This window comes from Dendropsophus ebraccatus, chromosome 13 (genome assembly GCF_027789765.1).
Source record: "Dendropsophus ebraccatus isolate aDenEbr1 chromosome 13, aDenEbr1.pat, whole genome shotgun sequence".
Classification (NCBI taxonomy): domain Eukaryota; kingdom Metazoa; phylum Chordata; class Amphibia; order Anura; family Hylidae; genus Dendropsophus; species Dendropsophus ebraccatus.
Window position 1 is genome coordinate 20,869,245 of NC_091466.1, and position 17,851 is coordinate 20,887,095.

The 17,851-nt window shown below is 40.8% G+C and overlaps 2 protein-coding genes across 2 annotated transcripts; both read right to left on the reverse strand.

Annotated features, from left to right (window-relative positions):
* Positions 1-551: 551 nt before the first annotated feature.
* Positions 552-1,502, reverse strand: LOC138770466 (olfactory receptor 12D2-like). Its single transcript, XM_069949570.1, has one exon. It carries the CDS (start codon positions 1,500-1,502, stop codon positions 552-554), a length of 951 nt encoding a protein of 316 aa, XP_069805671.1.
* Positions 1,503-7,446: 5,944 nt separating this feature from the next.
* On the reverse strand, positions 7,447-8,370 carry LOC138770467 (olfactory receptor 12D1-like). Its single transcript, XM_069949571.1, has one exon. The coding sequence runs from the start codon at positions 8,368-8,370 to the stop codon at positions 7,447-7,449; it is 924 nt and encodes a 307-aa protein (XP_069805672.1).
* Between the last annotated feature and the right edge of the window lie 9,481 nt (positions 8,371-17,851).

A 17,851-nucleotide genomic window follows, 5' to 3' on the forward strand; every position in this document is an offset into this window, starting at 1 on the left:
AACTTCCATTCTAAAAAAAAAAAAACACAGATCAAAGTGCATCTGTTTTTTTTTTTACGTACACAAAAATATAGTTGACCTTACTTTTATGTACGTAAAAAAAATGCATGTGTTTCGTCTTTTTTATAATGGAAGTCAATGGAAAAATGGATCAAAACGGATGCATACAAATGCATCCTTTTTTCCTTCCGTATTTTTTTTGCAAAAAACGGATTGTGAAAACGTAGTGTGGACCCAGCTTAAGCCACATATCATTAAATTAAAAAGAAAAAAAAAAACAGATTTCAGTAAGGGCATGTGAACAGCCCTTCAAATTCACAAGTTCTTGCAGTGTGCCTGTGCAATGGCAGCGGATTAAGATCGGTATATGAGTTGCTGGTGTTAACAGCCTCCCCCCCCCCCAAAAAAAAAAAGAAAGGTTTTCTTACTTATCTAATAGTATTATAAGATATACATTACATTATAGATCTGTCGTCAGAATTGTTTATTTTTATAACAATAGATATTGTATATTTCTTTTTACCATTTTATATATTGTTTTTATTTTTGTTTTACTTGGCATAAAGTTTCAGTCTTACGATTCTAAAAAACTGTTTCTTCAAAGCTTTCTTCATATCTTTGTTCCTTAATGTATATATAATGGGGTTTAATGCTGGGGTAAAAACAGTGAAGAGAACGGCAGCTGTTCTGTCTTGTTCTAAAGAATCTTTTGTAGAAGGGCGTATGTAGGTAAAAACGGCAGTCCCGTATTGGAGAAGGACTACACAAAGGTGAGCGCTACACGTAGACAGCGCACGTTTTCGCCCTTGTGAGGTCTTTATTTTTAAAAGAAACCTGCTAATGAAAATGTAGGAAAGCAATGTTAAAAGTAAGGTTGTCGTCGTCAATGTACCGGTGACTTGTGTTATAAGCCGTAGGTTAAAAGATACATCTGTACAAGCCAATTTAAGCATTGGCTTGATATCGCAAAAGAAATGTTTCACTATATTTGGTCCACAAAATGGAAGCCTTGCAGTCAATACGGTGTGAAGTAATGCATGTAGAAATCCAGTAACCCAGGAACAGAACGCTAAACATAGGCAGACATCGTAACTCATGATGGTTGAGTATCTCAGAGGATGCGCAATGGCCACATATCTGTCATAGGACATGACTGAAAACAGTATGACTTCTGTACTACCCAAGAAATGGAAGAAATGGACTTGTAATATACAACCCCAAAATGAGATCAACTTCTTCTGAGACATAAGGTCTGTGAGCATCTTCGGAACAACCACCGATGAGTAACAGATGTCAAGAAAAGCCAAGTTCCACAAGAAGAAATACATGGGTGTATGGAGAGTGAGATCTAACATGGAGATGAACATTATAGAAAAGTTTGCTATCAAATTGATTATATATATTAATAAGAAACAGGAAAAAATAATCTTCACAAAATCAAGCTGGATTGCCAGGCCAGTCAAGACAAAGTCAGTCACTAATGTACCATTTTGGAAGCTCATTGCATATAGTATGTGACTATCATAGCACAATTGGGTTAAAAGGAAACCAGTTGAGGAAATGCATATTAAAAAACGTTATATTATAGAAATAAATAAACAATAATCTCTCAGTCCAATATAAAAGGCCTCTTACCAAGCCAGCATTCGGCTCTGTACTGAAGAGGAGCAAGAACTCCCAAAATTGTTCCAACTATATTACATATTTTTAATAAGGTCAACTATCAAAAATATCACCATGAAAAAAGTAGAATTTTGCCCATAAATTCCTAAGTAAACACAGGGGGGAGGAGGGGGGGGGGCAATTACTATTGAGTCTAGAATGTGTGATTTTTCTACAGAGTATTTGTCAGTTTTTTACCCAGCTGATTAGGACTAATTTAACAAAATATTCAAGTTCGTGAATAAAATTTTAGCAGAATAGTCTCAGCAGGTTTTAAAAGTATTCACAAAATGTTGCATAAATAAATTTACCTGGTTCTGACCTGAATGCACAAATGATAAATTGAGTGCAAATTTTTTGGGGAATACTCAAAACAAGCAGATTAGAAAATATTTGCCCCTTGACTACTGGTTTATAAATTGAACTTAGACTAAAAAAATGGGCAAAAAAATTCAATTATTCACCTAAAAATAGACGCAAAGCCCTTGTTAAATTTTCTCCAAGGACTTAGGAAACAATGTGCTCTGGATAGAAGGCAGGTATGGGAAGGAATATATAGGTAAAAACTAAAAAATAACATTTCAGCAGAAGTACCCGACGGCTGCCCATCTGGTAAATAGCTGTTTGGCTGCATCTCTTCCCTTCTCGTATGCCTGGTCTTTTATTTACCAGTCCGCTCCTATCTGTTATTTAGGGATGTGCTGATTGGTAGAACACCTTTGAGTCACTGATTGACAGGCTTATCCCCCAATTAGCACTTTACCTTCACGAAAAGAAAAGTGCTAATTGGTAAAAAAAAAAAAAAAAAAAGAAAGAAAAGGAAATAGACATCAACTCTGAAGCTTCTGTGAGTGGTAATCTGGGTTCCATCAGTTTGAAACCCCCGTACATTTTTAGTGACTGTACAATCTCAATAAGGTCCTAAACCTAGAATATTAACAACCCCCTGGTCTATTTAGTCCACCCATATATGATTTCCTTTGTTATTAACGTAAGATAGATATATGTTTATCCCAGTAAGGTTTACATTCAGTTACTGTAGATTTACTAACCATATCTGCTCTAAATGTGTTTGAAGCAACTACTACTCCTTTAGTAATTTAACAGCTGGGTTACCTTACTTCTTACAGCAACATAATGAACTGTGATGCTAAATGTCCACTTTTAAGCAAATCTCCCAACCAAAACATTGGCATTTCATCAGGTTTAGGTTGAGTAGCGCTGTACAGAAATAATAAGGAAACAACAAGCCTACTGACTCAGACAATGGGGAAGCCTTATATTGCATTAATTCTTTTTTTTTTTTTTTTTTATAATAGAAGCTATTAAAATCAAGTCTCCAGAGGGGATTGGCCTACAAGGGTATTCTACAATTAAAGATATTACAGGATTTTATTTGTAACCATTGGTGGAACCCACCAAGGGCCAGAACCACAGTAACAAAAATAATGATTACAAAAATATCAACCCAATGTAATAAGTAGTGGTGATAATATAAGACATAGTGCAAAGAATAAAGTATAGGTTTTTACAAAAAATTAGGGGAGAATTTTTCAGAGCCTAACATCACAAAACTGATATAAAAAGGAACAAGTTTTTGCTCAAAGATCAGCTATACAAAAATGTTATCTCTACAGATGGAGTTACATTGTGGGCAATGGGGCTAAAACAAAAAGGGGTCAGGGCGTCAGAGTGCTGTACAAAAAGAGCATGAGGGTCTGTTAAAATTACCATTATTTATGCCAGTGACAATTTAAACTATAGCTTAAATGTACACCAGCTGAGAATAAATTTTCTTTTACTGATTAGAGTCAGATACTAAAAATTGTCCTTTAATTCTTATCTATTTTCTGACTGTAACTTTTTCTTATTTCCACTTTTGTACTGTACTTTGTTATGGGGGCTACCATCTTGCCTGAGCTGTTTTTAACAGCATTTAGTGATATACTTTACAGCAAGCCTCATAGACATAGTTGACAATAGAGTCTGTCCCCTTGAGATGAGTGTGAAATGTTACTGAGCGCGCTCTGTTACCTGTAAAGTGGTCATTCTACAGGGAGCAGCTATTGTCTCCTCTATCTACTGGTGTCACATGTCGCTGCAATGTTGTACAGATCACTTTACAGCAGCCTCCTCATCACCACAGTCACAACAGGAAGTCTCAGCTCAGTTTTTGCCCCAGTGGTGAGAATGAAAACTGCAACATATCAGGATTATTTTATCATATATATAAAACCGCTTTAAGATCTCGGTTGGGTAGTATGCGTTCCCCTCTAGAGACCTCATTCACATGTATGGATTTTTCCACTGGTGCCCAGGGAAGGAGAAATGGCTTGGCTATATATGGTTCTTTAGGAACTGATAGTGTTTGGCCATGTGCCTGTTTCCACTTAAGATTTTCTTTGATCGTAACTGTGCAAAAAGAAAAATTTTTAATTGTCAGTAGTGATGAGCGAGCATGCTCATCCGAGCATGGTACTTATTCGAGTATTAAGGTACACGAAGGTGCTCGATGCACGGACGAGCATCTCACGATACTTGAGAAAATGGCATCATCCTTTTCCTGCAAGTTTGGGTGCAATTTCTCAGCCAATCAACATGCAGGAGACTCTTTGGTACATCGTGCAATGACGTGGGACTCATACATGTCGATAGCAGAGATTGGTTGGCCAGATCAGATGACCCTGCCATATAAAAATCTGGGCAGGAGGTGCTCGCCTCATATGCATTCTGGAAGAGAATAGGGACAGAGCTGCTGATTGTCAGGGAGAGCGTTAGGGAGGGAATCAGTGTTCCTGTAGGCAGGAATACAAGTCAGAGAACCCAAAAACCCTTGTAAGGGCTTAAAATTTTTATTATTTTTTTTAATTACCCCAGACTGTTGGCTGGGACTTAGCTGTAAACTGTGGTGATCGACTGCTGGCAGAAAGGGGGCAGCAGGTGGTGCATACAGACCCATAAAGAAGTGCTCAGTACTATTATTATTATTATTTGTAGTACAGCTGCATATAACCTCACCGCTCATTGTCATGTGTAAGAGGGTGGCATACACCATATAGCAGCACTTACACACAGACTCTTATACGACAACCTCCAAAAACTAGTCTGACCAGTTTCTTTTGTCATCTGCAGCCAGTCTGCAGAATTTGGCTTAATGGTGCGATTAGGCAGCCTCAGAGGCATCCATGCATGCTGCCCTTGCTGTTTCCTGTCCATTTCTGAGGTGTTTCCATAATTTTCTAAGGTTGACAGGTTTTCACTCAACCTTCCCTGGTCCGAGCTTGGGTCCCCTGCAAAAATGCTTGAGTTTCCCATTGACTTCAGTGGGGTTCGTTACTCGAAACCAGCACCTGAGCATTGGGAAATATTCGTCGCAAGCACCCGAGCATTTTAGTACTTGTTCCTCACTAATTCTTAGCTATAGTGTCCCATTACATGGATCAATAATCTGCCAAATAGGCAGGTTATGTCCCTTTATAATAGGCCCATCGATCAGCCAACGAATGAACAAACTTTTTTCATTGGCTGTTGACATGCTGTTAGGCTGGGTTCACACTCCGTTTTTGCAAAAAACTGATGAAAAACAGATGGAAAAACAGATACATGTGTGTGCATCCGTTTTGATCCGTTTTTCCATTGAATTCCATTCTAAAAAAAAAAAAAAAAAAAGGGATGTTTTTTTAACAGACATCAAAATGAGGGCGACTACGTTTTTGTGCACGTTAAAAAAAACGGATCTGTTTTTTTTTATAATGGTATTCAATGGAAAAATGGATCAAAACGGATGCACACACATTCATCGTTTTTTTTTGCAAAAAGAAAACGGATCGAGCAGACAGCGGGAATCCGACGCCGATCGTTCTGGTTCTCACGAACCAGAAATCCTAAAAAATCCGCTAATCTCTAGAAGCTATACGTCAGTCAAGTGCAGTCATGTGCAGTAGCAACCTGTGTCTAAAGGCTAAAGGTTGGCCTGGTAAGTGGCCTGTGGTGTTGTAAGTGGGATAGGAACATGGTAGTCCTGGTCCTTAACAGAGGGCTCTCAGGAATAAAGGCAGGTTTTTAGAGTACCTTTTGAGGACAGTCGGTGTAGTTGGTTGCTGATTTGAACATGTTGCCATAAGAATTTGAATTTAAATTTGAATTAGTAAGTAAAAAAAAAAAAGGATTCTAAAAATTAAGTTTTTTTTATTACAAAAAGTAAAAACAACACATAAACAGCATCACAGCATCTAGAAACTATGAAAGCATAAGAAAAACTAAACATACTGACCTACAGAATAATGTTCACATGCTATTTTTACTGAAAAGTTTACCCATTAAAAATTACCCTTCGCCACCCCCCACCCCCCTCAAAAAAAAAAAAAAAAATCACAATTTGTAAAAAATTTCCTTTACTTTTTTATCTGGTTTCTCAATGTATTATGTATACAAAAGTGTCATTAAAAAGTACAACTTGTTTTGTAAAAAAAATATTCTTCATTCAGCTATATCAATGCAAAAAAGTACAAGGATAAAAAAAAAAGGAAAAATCTTGTCTTTAAAGAAGTGCTCTGCTTTTTTTTTTTAATGGGGTCTCCTGGTTACAGACTTGCCTGTATACTCACCCAGGTTGATAGTTTTAAAGGGAACCAATCAGCCCAATTGGGCTGATATGGTTCCCAGCAGCGCTGTATAAAGCTCCCGCAGCAGACGTGGCAAGTACCGGCCGCGGCTACTGAAGATGCTTAATACCAGAGGAAAATGAGTTTTATTCCCCAGGCGCGTGACAGGCAGAGGCGGGGAGGTAGTCATCTGGGCTGCTCCCTGCCCCTGTCTAGTCACCGCTCTCTGCCTGTCAGCATGCTCGGAGGGGATGAATGACAGGCAGAGAGGTCTGTTACTGGCCTCTCTGCCTGTCAATCATCTCTCTGAACGCGCTGACAGGCAGATCGGGCTTATTGGTTCCCTTTGGTTCCCTTTAAGCCATTCAAATTAAACCGATGCCCAGGTGACCTCTTCTCGAGCTGTACCTAATTTAAACAGTCTCTTCTATGCATTTCAGTGAGAGAGCTCTCATAGGGATGCATTGAAGACAATTGGTGCTGGCACAGGGATCCCGATGGCACGGTTCATTTGGAGATGATATCTTCATATGCACCGGACCACTCTAGGCACTGGAGACGGGCCTGACGCCCCAAGTGTAATGATATCCCCTTCCCTCTGTGACGCGCCTCCATTAGGATCAAACTGGCTGCATCACAGAAGGGGGGGGTATCATTACACTGGGGGCACTGGGCCCGCCTTCAGTGCATAGAGAGGGCCTGTCCACATCAAGAAAGTGCCGCAGATCAAGGGAAACAGGAAGCATTATAAAACAGCGGCACCAGGATCTCTGCTTGGTAATAAAAATTTAAAAAAAAATCTAATTCGTACATTCACTTTAAATACTTGTATCCTTCATTAAATAAAAACTATAAAGCATCTTTTCCTATATCACATTGTCATTTCTCTTATTACTGGAAATGTGTGAAAAAATTGCCAACAGGACATTACCAGCCATGAATGTTCCAGTAGACTGTCTGGAGCTGTTAGCTCTGATTGGATAGTCTTAGACAATACTGACACGCCCCCAGCTGGTACCGCCTAGTTGGCTATTTAGTCATCCATAAGAATAAAAGAGGAAAAGCACAACACGGAGCTATAAGATAAGGTGTTTCAGAATTGTTATCTTAAAAAAAAAATAAAAAAAAATACAAGTGTGTACTAATTCCAGGAAAGGCCACAGGACACCTCAAGTAGTTATTATAATTTTTTAAATAACTTTTTAAAACCTTTTTTCATATCTTTGTTTCTCAACGTATATATGAGTGGGTTTAAAGCTGGAGTTATGACAGTGAACATAATGGCAGCTGCTCTCTCCTGATCCAAAGAGTTTTTTGTAGCTGGTTGAGCGTAAGTAAAGATGGCGGTTCCATATTGGAGACTAACCACAATAAAGTGAGCGCTACACGTAGACAGCGCTCTCCTTCGTCCTTGCCAGGTCTTGATTTTGAAAAGATACCTACTAATGAGGCCATAGAAGAGCAGAGTTAACATTAGGGTTGATGAAGCTACGGTCCCAGTGACCCTGGTGAGCAGGTTTATATTAAGCGTCACATCCGTGCACGCTAGATCGATCACTGGTTTAACATCACAGAAGAAATGTTTTACTATATTTGGTCCACAAAATGGAAGTCTTGCAGTCATTATAGTTTGAAGGAATGAATGTGAGAATCCAATAACCCAACAACACAATACTAAACATAGACAGACTTTGTAACTCATGATAGTAGAGTATCTCAAAGGATGTGCAATGGCCACATATCTGTCGTAGGACATGACGGAAAATAATACGCCTTCTGTACTACCAAAGAAATGGAAGCAATGTATTTGCAGCATGCAACCCCAAAATGAGATCTTCTGCTGAGCTATAAGATCTATCAGCATCTTGGGGACGACCACTGATGAGTAACAGATGTCGAGGAAAGCCAAGATCCCCAAAAAGTAATACATGGGTGTATGGAGAGTAGGATCAGAAATCGCTACGATCATAATAGCGAGGTTTGCTGCCAAGGTTATTATGTATAATACCAGAAAAATTATGAAGAAAAGTATCCGAAGATCATCTTGAATTCCCAGGCCAGCCAAGTAAAAGTCAGATACTGATGTGGAATTATTAAAGCTCATTGTATGTGTTGTGTCTGGAATCTAGTATAGTTCAATAGGAAAGTTTTATAGACCCAGTGTATTTTATGAAAATATATTCAGTATTTAAAAAAATTATATTGTTAGCAAATCAATATGTCGATAGAATATAAATATTCTGTGCATCGTAAAGCAAAAATTCCTTGGTAGAGTTATGATCCATCACTATTGTTGTCAAATAACTATTTCCCCTTTGTGATGATAATTATATTTTATTTAAAATTCTTATCATCGGTGCAACAACTGTTCACAATTTCAAACTGTTAAATCTATGAGTAATGGGGGTTCTGTTGGGTTGTTATAGCAGCTTGGGGGCTAATGAAGACCTCCAGGCTTGCCATGATAGTACTCCTATTATACCCTGCCATAGGTGTAAGTAAAAAAAAAAGTTAAAATGTTTCAAAAGCATAACAAAAAGTAATGTAATAATAAAAAAAAAAATAAAAAAATAAATACATATAACGGATATTACCCTATCCACAATTGACAACCACTTACAGCCATCATGACAGTGCTGATCGAAGTTTCCAAAGTTTAAGGTTGCAGCAAGAACTCCTCTTCATGAATAATTTGGACGTCACTAACAAAAAGTGAGTTCATAAAAAATTATACTAAAATGACTATTATAATAAACACAAACTTTGTTGAAAAAGAATTCGATGGATTTATACACACATTGCTTACTGTGAATTCACATATATTTTAGGTGTGAAAGGCGATGAAACATTAGTTGGTAGCAATAACAAATGTTAGTAAATCATAATGATATTTATATATGCCACACTATGGAATTTTGTTTTACTTTACTTTCGGCAGTCAATCTCTTGGCAAAGACTTCAGAAGAGAAGGATTTAGGGGTAGTGATTCTGACAGCCTTAAAATGAGTCACCAGTGCAACCAGGTGGTAAGGAAAGCAAATCGTATGCTGAACTGTATAGCTAGAGGTAAAACCAGTAGGAAGAGGGAGATTGTGACCCCGCTGTATAGAGTGACAGACTACAAAATGTTGATTCTATTTCTTTTCATTTCATAAAGGCAAATAAAAAACACTACAATATACAATCAATCATTTAATTCTGCACATCTTAAACACTTGTAAATTATTGGAAGGCTTAAGGAGTACCTGTCCTCTAAAAAAATAGAGACATTTTAAAAGTTTTGATCGGTAAAGGTTTGAGTGTCCAGACCATGACTGAAATATAGAAACATAAAAAATTGTCAGAAGAAGAAGACCACTGGGTCCATCTAGTCTGCCCTTTTAGTATTCCCCTTCCTAATATCTTAGGATAGATATATGTTTATCCCAGGCAGGTTTACATTCTGGTATTGTAGATTTACCAACCACATCTGCTGGATGTTTGTTCCAAGCATCTACTATTCTTTCAAGAAAGTAGCGCCCATTGTCGAGCCCATTCCTGCCCGCCACCACCCAGCTGCTTTCAGTAACTAGGGCTGCCACTAAAAATCGGATCACAGCAATTGCCCATGTGGGCTACCTAACCACTGAAATGTCTCACTGAATGTTTCAAAACGAAAAAATAATAAAGCTATAGGGGTAAGAACGTTGGCGATCTAAACCTATTTTTTTTTTTTAAGTTTAGAAATTTTTGATTGCAGTAACATATAACAAATATATTGAAATGAGGTATTATTGTAATCATCCTTACCTGAAGAATACTGTTCTCTATCTTCTATCTATCATCTATCTATCTATCTATCTATCTATCTATCTATCTATCTATCTATCTCCTATCTATCTATCTATCTATCTATCTATCTTCTATCTATCTATCTATCTATCTATCTATCTATCTATCTATCTATCTATCTCCTATCTATCTATCTATGTATCTATCTATCTATCTATCTATCTATCTTCTATCTATCTATCTATCTATCTCTTATCTATCTCTATCTTCTTATCTCTCTCTCTCTCTCTCTCTCTCTCTCTCTCCACATCTTAAATAAAAATAAAAAGTAAACGGTAGAATAAACATTTTAGAAAACACTGATTCTGAACACAGAACTGGTTGCCTAGATATATATGTGGGCTATACACCTATGCTTATGCCAACACTGGAATAGTTGTATATATTTCTCAAAAGCTCATTACAAAGACAAAGAAACAGCACTGACTACCACTCCCCTCATGCTTAAACATGTGAAGACTATCTCCTATCTATCTATCTATCTATCTATCTATCTATCTATCTATCTATCTATCTATCTATCTCTAGGCTTATACCAAGCGACATAGGGAAAAAATATAACACACTACTGACTACCACTCCTTTCATACTTAAACATGTGAAAACTCTGATGGGAGTGCTAAGAGATATATATCCTATCTACATATTTATTATCTATCTATCTATCTATCTATCTATCTATTTATTATCTATCTATCTATCTATCTATCTATCTATCTATCTATCTATCTATCTCTCTCCTTCCTATCTATCTATCTATCTATCTATCTATCTATCTATCTGCCTATCTATCTATCTATCTATCTATCTATCTCCTATCTATCTATCTATCTATCTATCTATCTATCTATCTATCTATCATCTATCTATCTATCTATCTATCTATCTATCTATCTATCTCTCTCCTATCTATCTATCTATCTATCTATCTATCTATCTATCTATCTATCTATCTATCTACCTATCTATCTATCATCTACCTATCTATCTATCATCTACCTATCTATCTATCATCTACCTATCTATCTATCTATCTATCTATCTATCTATCTATCTATCTATCTATCTATCTATCTATCGCTTAAAGGTTTATCCCAAGAGACAAAGAGAAAAAATATAACACACTACTGACTACTACTCCTCTAATACTCAAACATGTGTAGAATCTGATGGGGGTAGTATTGCAAGCAATAAACAGCATCAAACATTGTCCTTTATTCCTTTTTTGTATGATGGTAAGTGGTTCATCCAAATTCCAGATAAAACAGAGTTCTGATAATGGGGGGGAGTTCACACCGGCAGCTCCTATTCCTAAATAACACTTTAACCCTTTCTGTAGTGTGTGACCTCATATGATCTTCTGGACAAAAAAAAAAAAAGTTGTAAAATCATATGATAAATACGGTCAGTGTTTGAAGTTTAATCCTCGAGCTTTTTTCTGTTGTTTACTGCTTGCAATACTACCCCCATCAGAGTCATCATATCTTTTAGCATGAGAAGAGTAGTAGTCAGTGGTGTGTTATTTTTTCGTATGTCGTATTGGTATGAGCCTTTAAGATATATATATATATATATATATATATATATATATACATGTATATATATATATATATATATATATATATATATATATATATATGTATATATATATATATATATATATATATATATATATATATATATATATATATATACATATCAAGTCCAGCATTGGCATAAGCATATGTGTCTATCTGCCATCTGCCCAGGGAACCAGCACTGAGTTCAGAATAACTGTTTCTTATGGTAGTTAGTTCTGTGTGCGGAGGAGACGGATATCCCCTTTTGAATTGAGGCAGCAGGGGCATGTTCTCTGCTCTGGTATATAGGAGTCCCGTAGTTTTTTTTTGTTTTACCATTAATTTCTGCCAAAAAAAATAATCTGTTTACATACCTTCTGTTTACTTTACCTTTATCCTTATGTGTTTTTGTTATTGATTGAAATAGTCATTTTTTCTTCACAAGCAATCTGGCCTGTAACGGCTTTGAAGCCTCGGTGCCTGTATATATTGGGTTCGGTGGATTTTTCTATGTCGTAATTAACTGTAAGTGTCCCAAAGGGTCTGGCCTGTAGAGCAATCATGAAATTCCCTTAACACTAATAGAGTAAAGACTAAAGTAAATGACAAATGCCAGAATTATGATAAAATAGTAATAAACTATATGATACTAGCAATACGAGAAGTAAAGATTTGAAGATCTAAAAAAAAAAACAAAAAAAAAAACCTACAATTACTACAGTCAGAGAGGCATCACCTACCTTTGGGCTTATGTCCTATCATTGTATGGTTCAATGTGATAAAAAACGTGCAACCCCAAAATGCGTACAATACAAACACAAACATTAAAAAGCATATAGCAGTCCCAAAAGCATCCTCTCTGCCTCTTTATAGTAATCAGGTGCCCTCTGTTCCCCCATATAGTAGTTAGGCCCCCTTTTTGCCCCCCATATAGTTGTTAAACATATCTGTGCCCCCATATATTAGTTATATATCCCCCCTCTGTAATTAAAACTGAAACAAAGCAAAAGAAAATCATACCTGGCTGAAGCAGTTCACCATCACCTTCCTCTTTGAGCGCAAAAGTGACATCACCCGTGTGCTCTGCGAAGCGGAAGAGAACCGCCTCTTATGGCAAGAGGCACAATTCTTGTGACCACAGGGGTAATTGGCAGGGCAGGAGCCAAAGGCTTCTTGCTCTGTCATCCACAGTGCCGCATTTAACTGCATGTGGTCAGAAACGCCTTCTGTTAAAAAGCTAGACACAACACAGGGTGGCCGAGTAGGCTATCCCTGGAATAGGGGGTCCTGTCATATAACACACACTGACTCTGACTGTACCCGGCTGTGCTTCTGTAGTGTCCCAGCACAGGTGTGCCACTAAGCTTTTATTTCACCTGGACAAAGTAACTGGTATCAGGTTTTCTCAGTGGGATATAGTCTGAGTGTGTTCTGTGTTTTTCCCACTAGGTGTCACTACTATGTTTTCGTATGCCTTATGTTCTGCACATCTGAAGGAATGTACTGGGTTGACTGTTCTTGTCACATGTTATTCCCATGTCCAACTACAGGTGCAGGCTTGCTTCCCTCCCTTTTCTGTCCTATCTCCTTTCTCTCTCTGCACCACACAGTCCCACCAATCACTAGGAGGTTTAGTTGCCCCAATAAAGGGAGATTAGTTCCTGGTGGGAGAGTCTTCTAGTTCCAGTCACTAAAGAGAGAGCAACACAGAGACAGTTCCTGTTACAATGAAGACAGGGCCTGGTTTAGGCCAGGAAAGGGTCCTTGCCTAAGCCAGGCCCTGTCTTTATTGCAGCAGGGACCAGGGAAAGACTTTATTTCTTTATGCAAGTAACACTGGCAGCTAGCATGCAGTGCTAGACTCCACAGGAGGAATGGACATCCTCTGAGGATCACCTTGTCCATGCCAGGGATAAACTCAACAAGATACAGGGCAGTATACCTTACTATGGTACTGACCTCAGCAGGACAAGATGCCATGTGCCTACATATCCTGTTGTAAAACATGGTTCTTCTGAAAGGTTTTGGGAAGTCTGCTTCACCCAGCACAGGGACCTGGGGTCTCGTACTACCCTTATAGGATCCTGACACTGTAGGGCATTAGGCAGTTAAGTATGTGAAAACGCGTCTTTTCTTCTTCTTCTCTTCACTACACTATCCTGGCAGAGTAAACAGCTAAATTGGACAGGGCCCTTAAGACTCTCCTCTACTCCTACTTCTGTTGTTCCAGCTCCTTTTACCTCTTACCTGCACCCGCAGCTACTGAAAGCCTTATTTTTTTATTGCACTAAACAGTACCCCAGTAAATAAACATTATTCTGGTTAAGCTACTGAACTCTGTCTATCATTCTGCACCTACACACCAGGTTACACTTGCAGAAGCAGTGCTTGTCTGACCGGGGTGGGTACTAACGCCACTTCAGGCTACTGTGGCAAGTAGCCAAGTGACCCACCTAGAAGCCACAACACCGCCAGAGCTACCCTGGCCAAGGGCAAACCCAGACTGCTTCCTGCACTGGGACAGTCAAAGTCAATGTGCATGTGTCTGCCATATTTTACTGCAGGTTCTGGGCTGGGGGCCCATCAAAGGATCCTCCGGTAATCTGGTGGGCCCGTCCGACAATGGCTGCCAATCAGGCCAAAAGAGGAGATTCAGGGCTAGAATAAGAAAAAAAGAAAGCAGGCTGTGTTCACAGTGGGGGTTAATGTAACATTTTATCCCTATTATATGTGATTACAAAAGTGGCTGCACTAAATACCGTATTTTTCGCTTTATAAGACGCACCTGATGATAAGACGCACCTAGGTTTTAGAGGAGGAAAAATAGGAAAAATCTGTTTAATGTCAAACTACTCAGTGAAGGAAGTTTGTCTTTGCTCATTGTGTAGTTGTGGTGATATTTAACTGCAGTTCAGCTCCTATTCAAGTTAATAGGAGCTAAACTGCAGTAACAGCTGTGTAGTATACACAATGTATTAGTTTTTTTCTCGGAGCAGTGGTGTCAGAGAGTTAACCCTCGAATGAGCAGTAAAAGGCTATAGCTCTTTGAGGGTTAACTCCCTGGCACCAGTGCTCCCAGAACTCCCCACCTGTATCACTCCAGCTGCTGTGAAAACTACAACTCCCAGCATGCCCTTCCATGCTGTACATTTATACAGACATATACAGTATGACCCATATTGCCCCTTGCACCTGACAGTCTCTCATCATAAGAAGCAGCGGAGACAGACAGGTAGCTTCAACATCTCTCCCGGGTGCCCCTTTCATCCTCCCTGGCATGTCCTCCTCGGCAGGAGCACCTTGAAACCGCTGCTCCTGGTCCTCGGCAATCACATGACAACCACATGACAAGCGTGCACCACATGACCCGGACATCCAACGCGGCTGCTACTCTGTTTAGGGGCGGGGGGTAGCTGTAGCTGTGGAGATTGGGGACTAGCAATCAACAGGGAGACTAGACGGCATCAATCAGTGTGGTGAGGTCCGGCGGAGGATATTTTCCACCCATAAGCAGTGGTGTGCGTGGCTGTGTTATAATGGGGGCAATCCGCCTGTGAGGACGCGGCAGGAAGGAGCAGCATCAGCAGGTGAATGTCTTCACTGCGGCGGCTGAGGACTGGGCTGGAGGACGCTTGGACCTGGTGAGCGGTCCTGTGGCTCAGATAGCACAGTGGCGCTGTCCTCTGTGGGGGGGGGGGGGTGAGGCAAGAGCTGCGTCTAATATTGGTGGCGGCACATTCGTTTTATAAGACGCACTTTTCCCCCCACTTTGGGGGGAAAAAAAGTGCGTCTTATAAAACGAAAAATACGGTAAGTTGCATTCACTAGTAAACATGTTGTACTATGAGCTGTATTAAAAAGGATTTTTTTTGTCAAAAAAATTATTTTATTTTAATAAAATGTTTTATTTTCTTGTAATTGCCCCAATGTTGAGCCTTGATTGTGCAGTCTTCTGATTATTCATTCATTGAATAGCGGCCGCAGAGAACCTGTCAGTTCACACAATGGAGTGTGCTGCTCCAGCCGCACGCTCCATTGTGTGTGCAGTAGCCAATTCGGATGCGGGCGCAAACTGATGTGCCCGCATCCGAATTCAGCAAAAGTGAAGATCATCAGTGTGATAAGATCATAAGTGATGATCTTCAGTAACCCATTGTCAGGAACTCACCTGACCTGGCTCCTGCGGCGTCTTCCCCGGCCTCTGCTCCGGCGGCCGGCCCGAGAACGCGCCGGAGCTCCGCCCGCCGGAGCGGAGTGACGTCACGGAGACCCGACGGCGTCCCTAGTAACCGGGGACGCCGCGGTCTCACGTGACAGTCGGTCAGCTGGCCGGCCAGTACAGCTGATGCGGCTTCGTGCAGGCTGAGTGGCAGATCGCTCTGCCACTTGGTCTGCAGCACCGCAGCTGCAGTGATTGCTGGATCAGGAGACCGGACCAATCAGTGTCTGGTCCGGGCTCCTGGTCCAGTATAAAGTAATGTGAAAGCCAGCTGGTATTTGCTGGCTATTAGTTATTCTGATCCCAGCTCCCCTTGTCCTTCTCCTGCGTATCCCGTCCTAATCCCTTCTGCCTGACTGCTCGTGTTCTGACCTCTGCCTGACCTCCGACTATCCCTTGTGTTCCAACTTTGTACTGCGTTGCCTGTGTGGTTTGACCCGGCTTGTTCGACTATTCTTTATTGTGTTTGTCTGTCCGTGCTGTTCTGTGTTTCACTTACACAGAGTAGGGAACGCCTTCGTGGTTGTCCGCGACCGTTTAGGGTCGGCCGAGGCAATTAGGCAGGGTCAGTGGTGGGTTCAGATTCAGGGCCCACTGTCTCTGTCCTGTCTGTTCTAGCCTGTCCTGACAGAATAGCCAGCCCTTACCGCCATTTGCCTCATGGACAACCGGACAGCCCTGACTTATATTGTGGACCAAATGCAGCGACTCAACACGATGGTTCAGGAGCTCGCTGTAAGGGTCCAAGAACAGGAGACGGCACCCCGACAGCTCACGGTGACCTCCTCCACACCTCCTGAACCACCGGTTCAACTTCCTGATAAGTTCTCGGGGGACAGGAGGAAATTCCGTGCCTTCAGGGAGGGATGTAAGCTGTATTTTAGGTTACGCCCTACTTCGTCTGGGGATGAGGTTCAGAGGGTAGGCATCATCATTTCCCTCCTCCAAGGACCACCCCAGGAGTGGGCATTTTCCCTACCATCTGACTCCCCTCACCTACAGAGCCCCGACCAGTTCTTTTCCGCCTTAGGTCTATTGTATGATGACCCTGACTGTGCAGCTAACGCTGAACGACAGCTGACTGGGTTGAGACAGGGCCGACGTCCAGTGGAGGAGTACTGCTCAGAATTCCGGCAGTGGAGCGGTCTCTCCACGTGGAACGATTCGGCCCTCAGATATCAGTTTCGAGTGGGTCTCTGTGACAGACTGAAGGATATGCTGGTGGCATATCCTACTCCTGACTCGCTTGAGGACAGCATGACACTAGCCATCAGGGTTGACCGACGACTCAGGGACCGACAGAGAGAGAAGGGTACCCCTGACCACCCTAGAACCCCTGTATCACCGTTCTCACACCCCAAATCCTCTCTCCCAGCCTTACCCCCACCCGAAAAGCCGATGCAGGTGGATGCCACCAATGCTAAAGCCCGACGCGCCCATCGCCTGCAGAATAATTTGTGCCTTTACTGCGGTAAAGCGGGACACCAAGTTCGGCAATGCCCTTCCAGGCCAGGGCCACCGCCGGAAAACTTCAACGCCTGAGAGATTGTCGAAGGGGTCTCTCAGGCGCACAGGTAACCTTCAAAAATAAGTTGTTGTTGCCAATCTCTTTGTCTGTGGGGAATAAAAGTATTAATGGGTACGCCCAGGTTGATTCTGGATCCTCAACCAACTTTGTTAATCCTATGTTTTTTTCTGGTTTGGAGGTGTGTCCCCTGCTGCTCCAGCGTCCTATTAATGTCACTGGAGCAGATTCTGCCTCTTTTGCCCAGGGAAGTGTCCGTTATGTGACACCTTGTCTTGAGGTCAGGGTGGGGTCTATCCATGTGGAAAGACTCGACTTCTTACTCATGCATAACTTGTCATCTGACGTGATTCTGGGGTTGCCCTGGTTGGAGACTCACAACCCTGTCTTTGACTGGCCCAACAGGGAGCTGGTACAATGGGGGCCTGGGTGTGCCTCCCACTGTAATGCT

What these genes read in the sequence shown, in the direction of transcription:
- LOC138770466 (XM_069949570.1), bottom strand. Translation starts at nt 1,502, where the DNA reads ATGAGCTTCCAAAATGGTACATTAGTGACTGACTTTGTCTTGACTGGC.
- LOC138770467 (XM_069949571.1), bottom strand. Translation starts at nt 8,370, where the DNA reads ATGAGCTTTAATAATTCCACATCAGTATCTGACTTTTACTTGGCTGGC.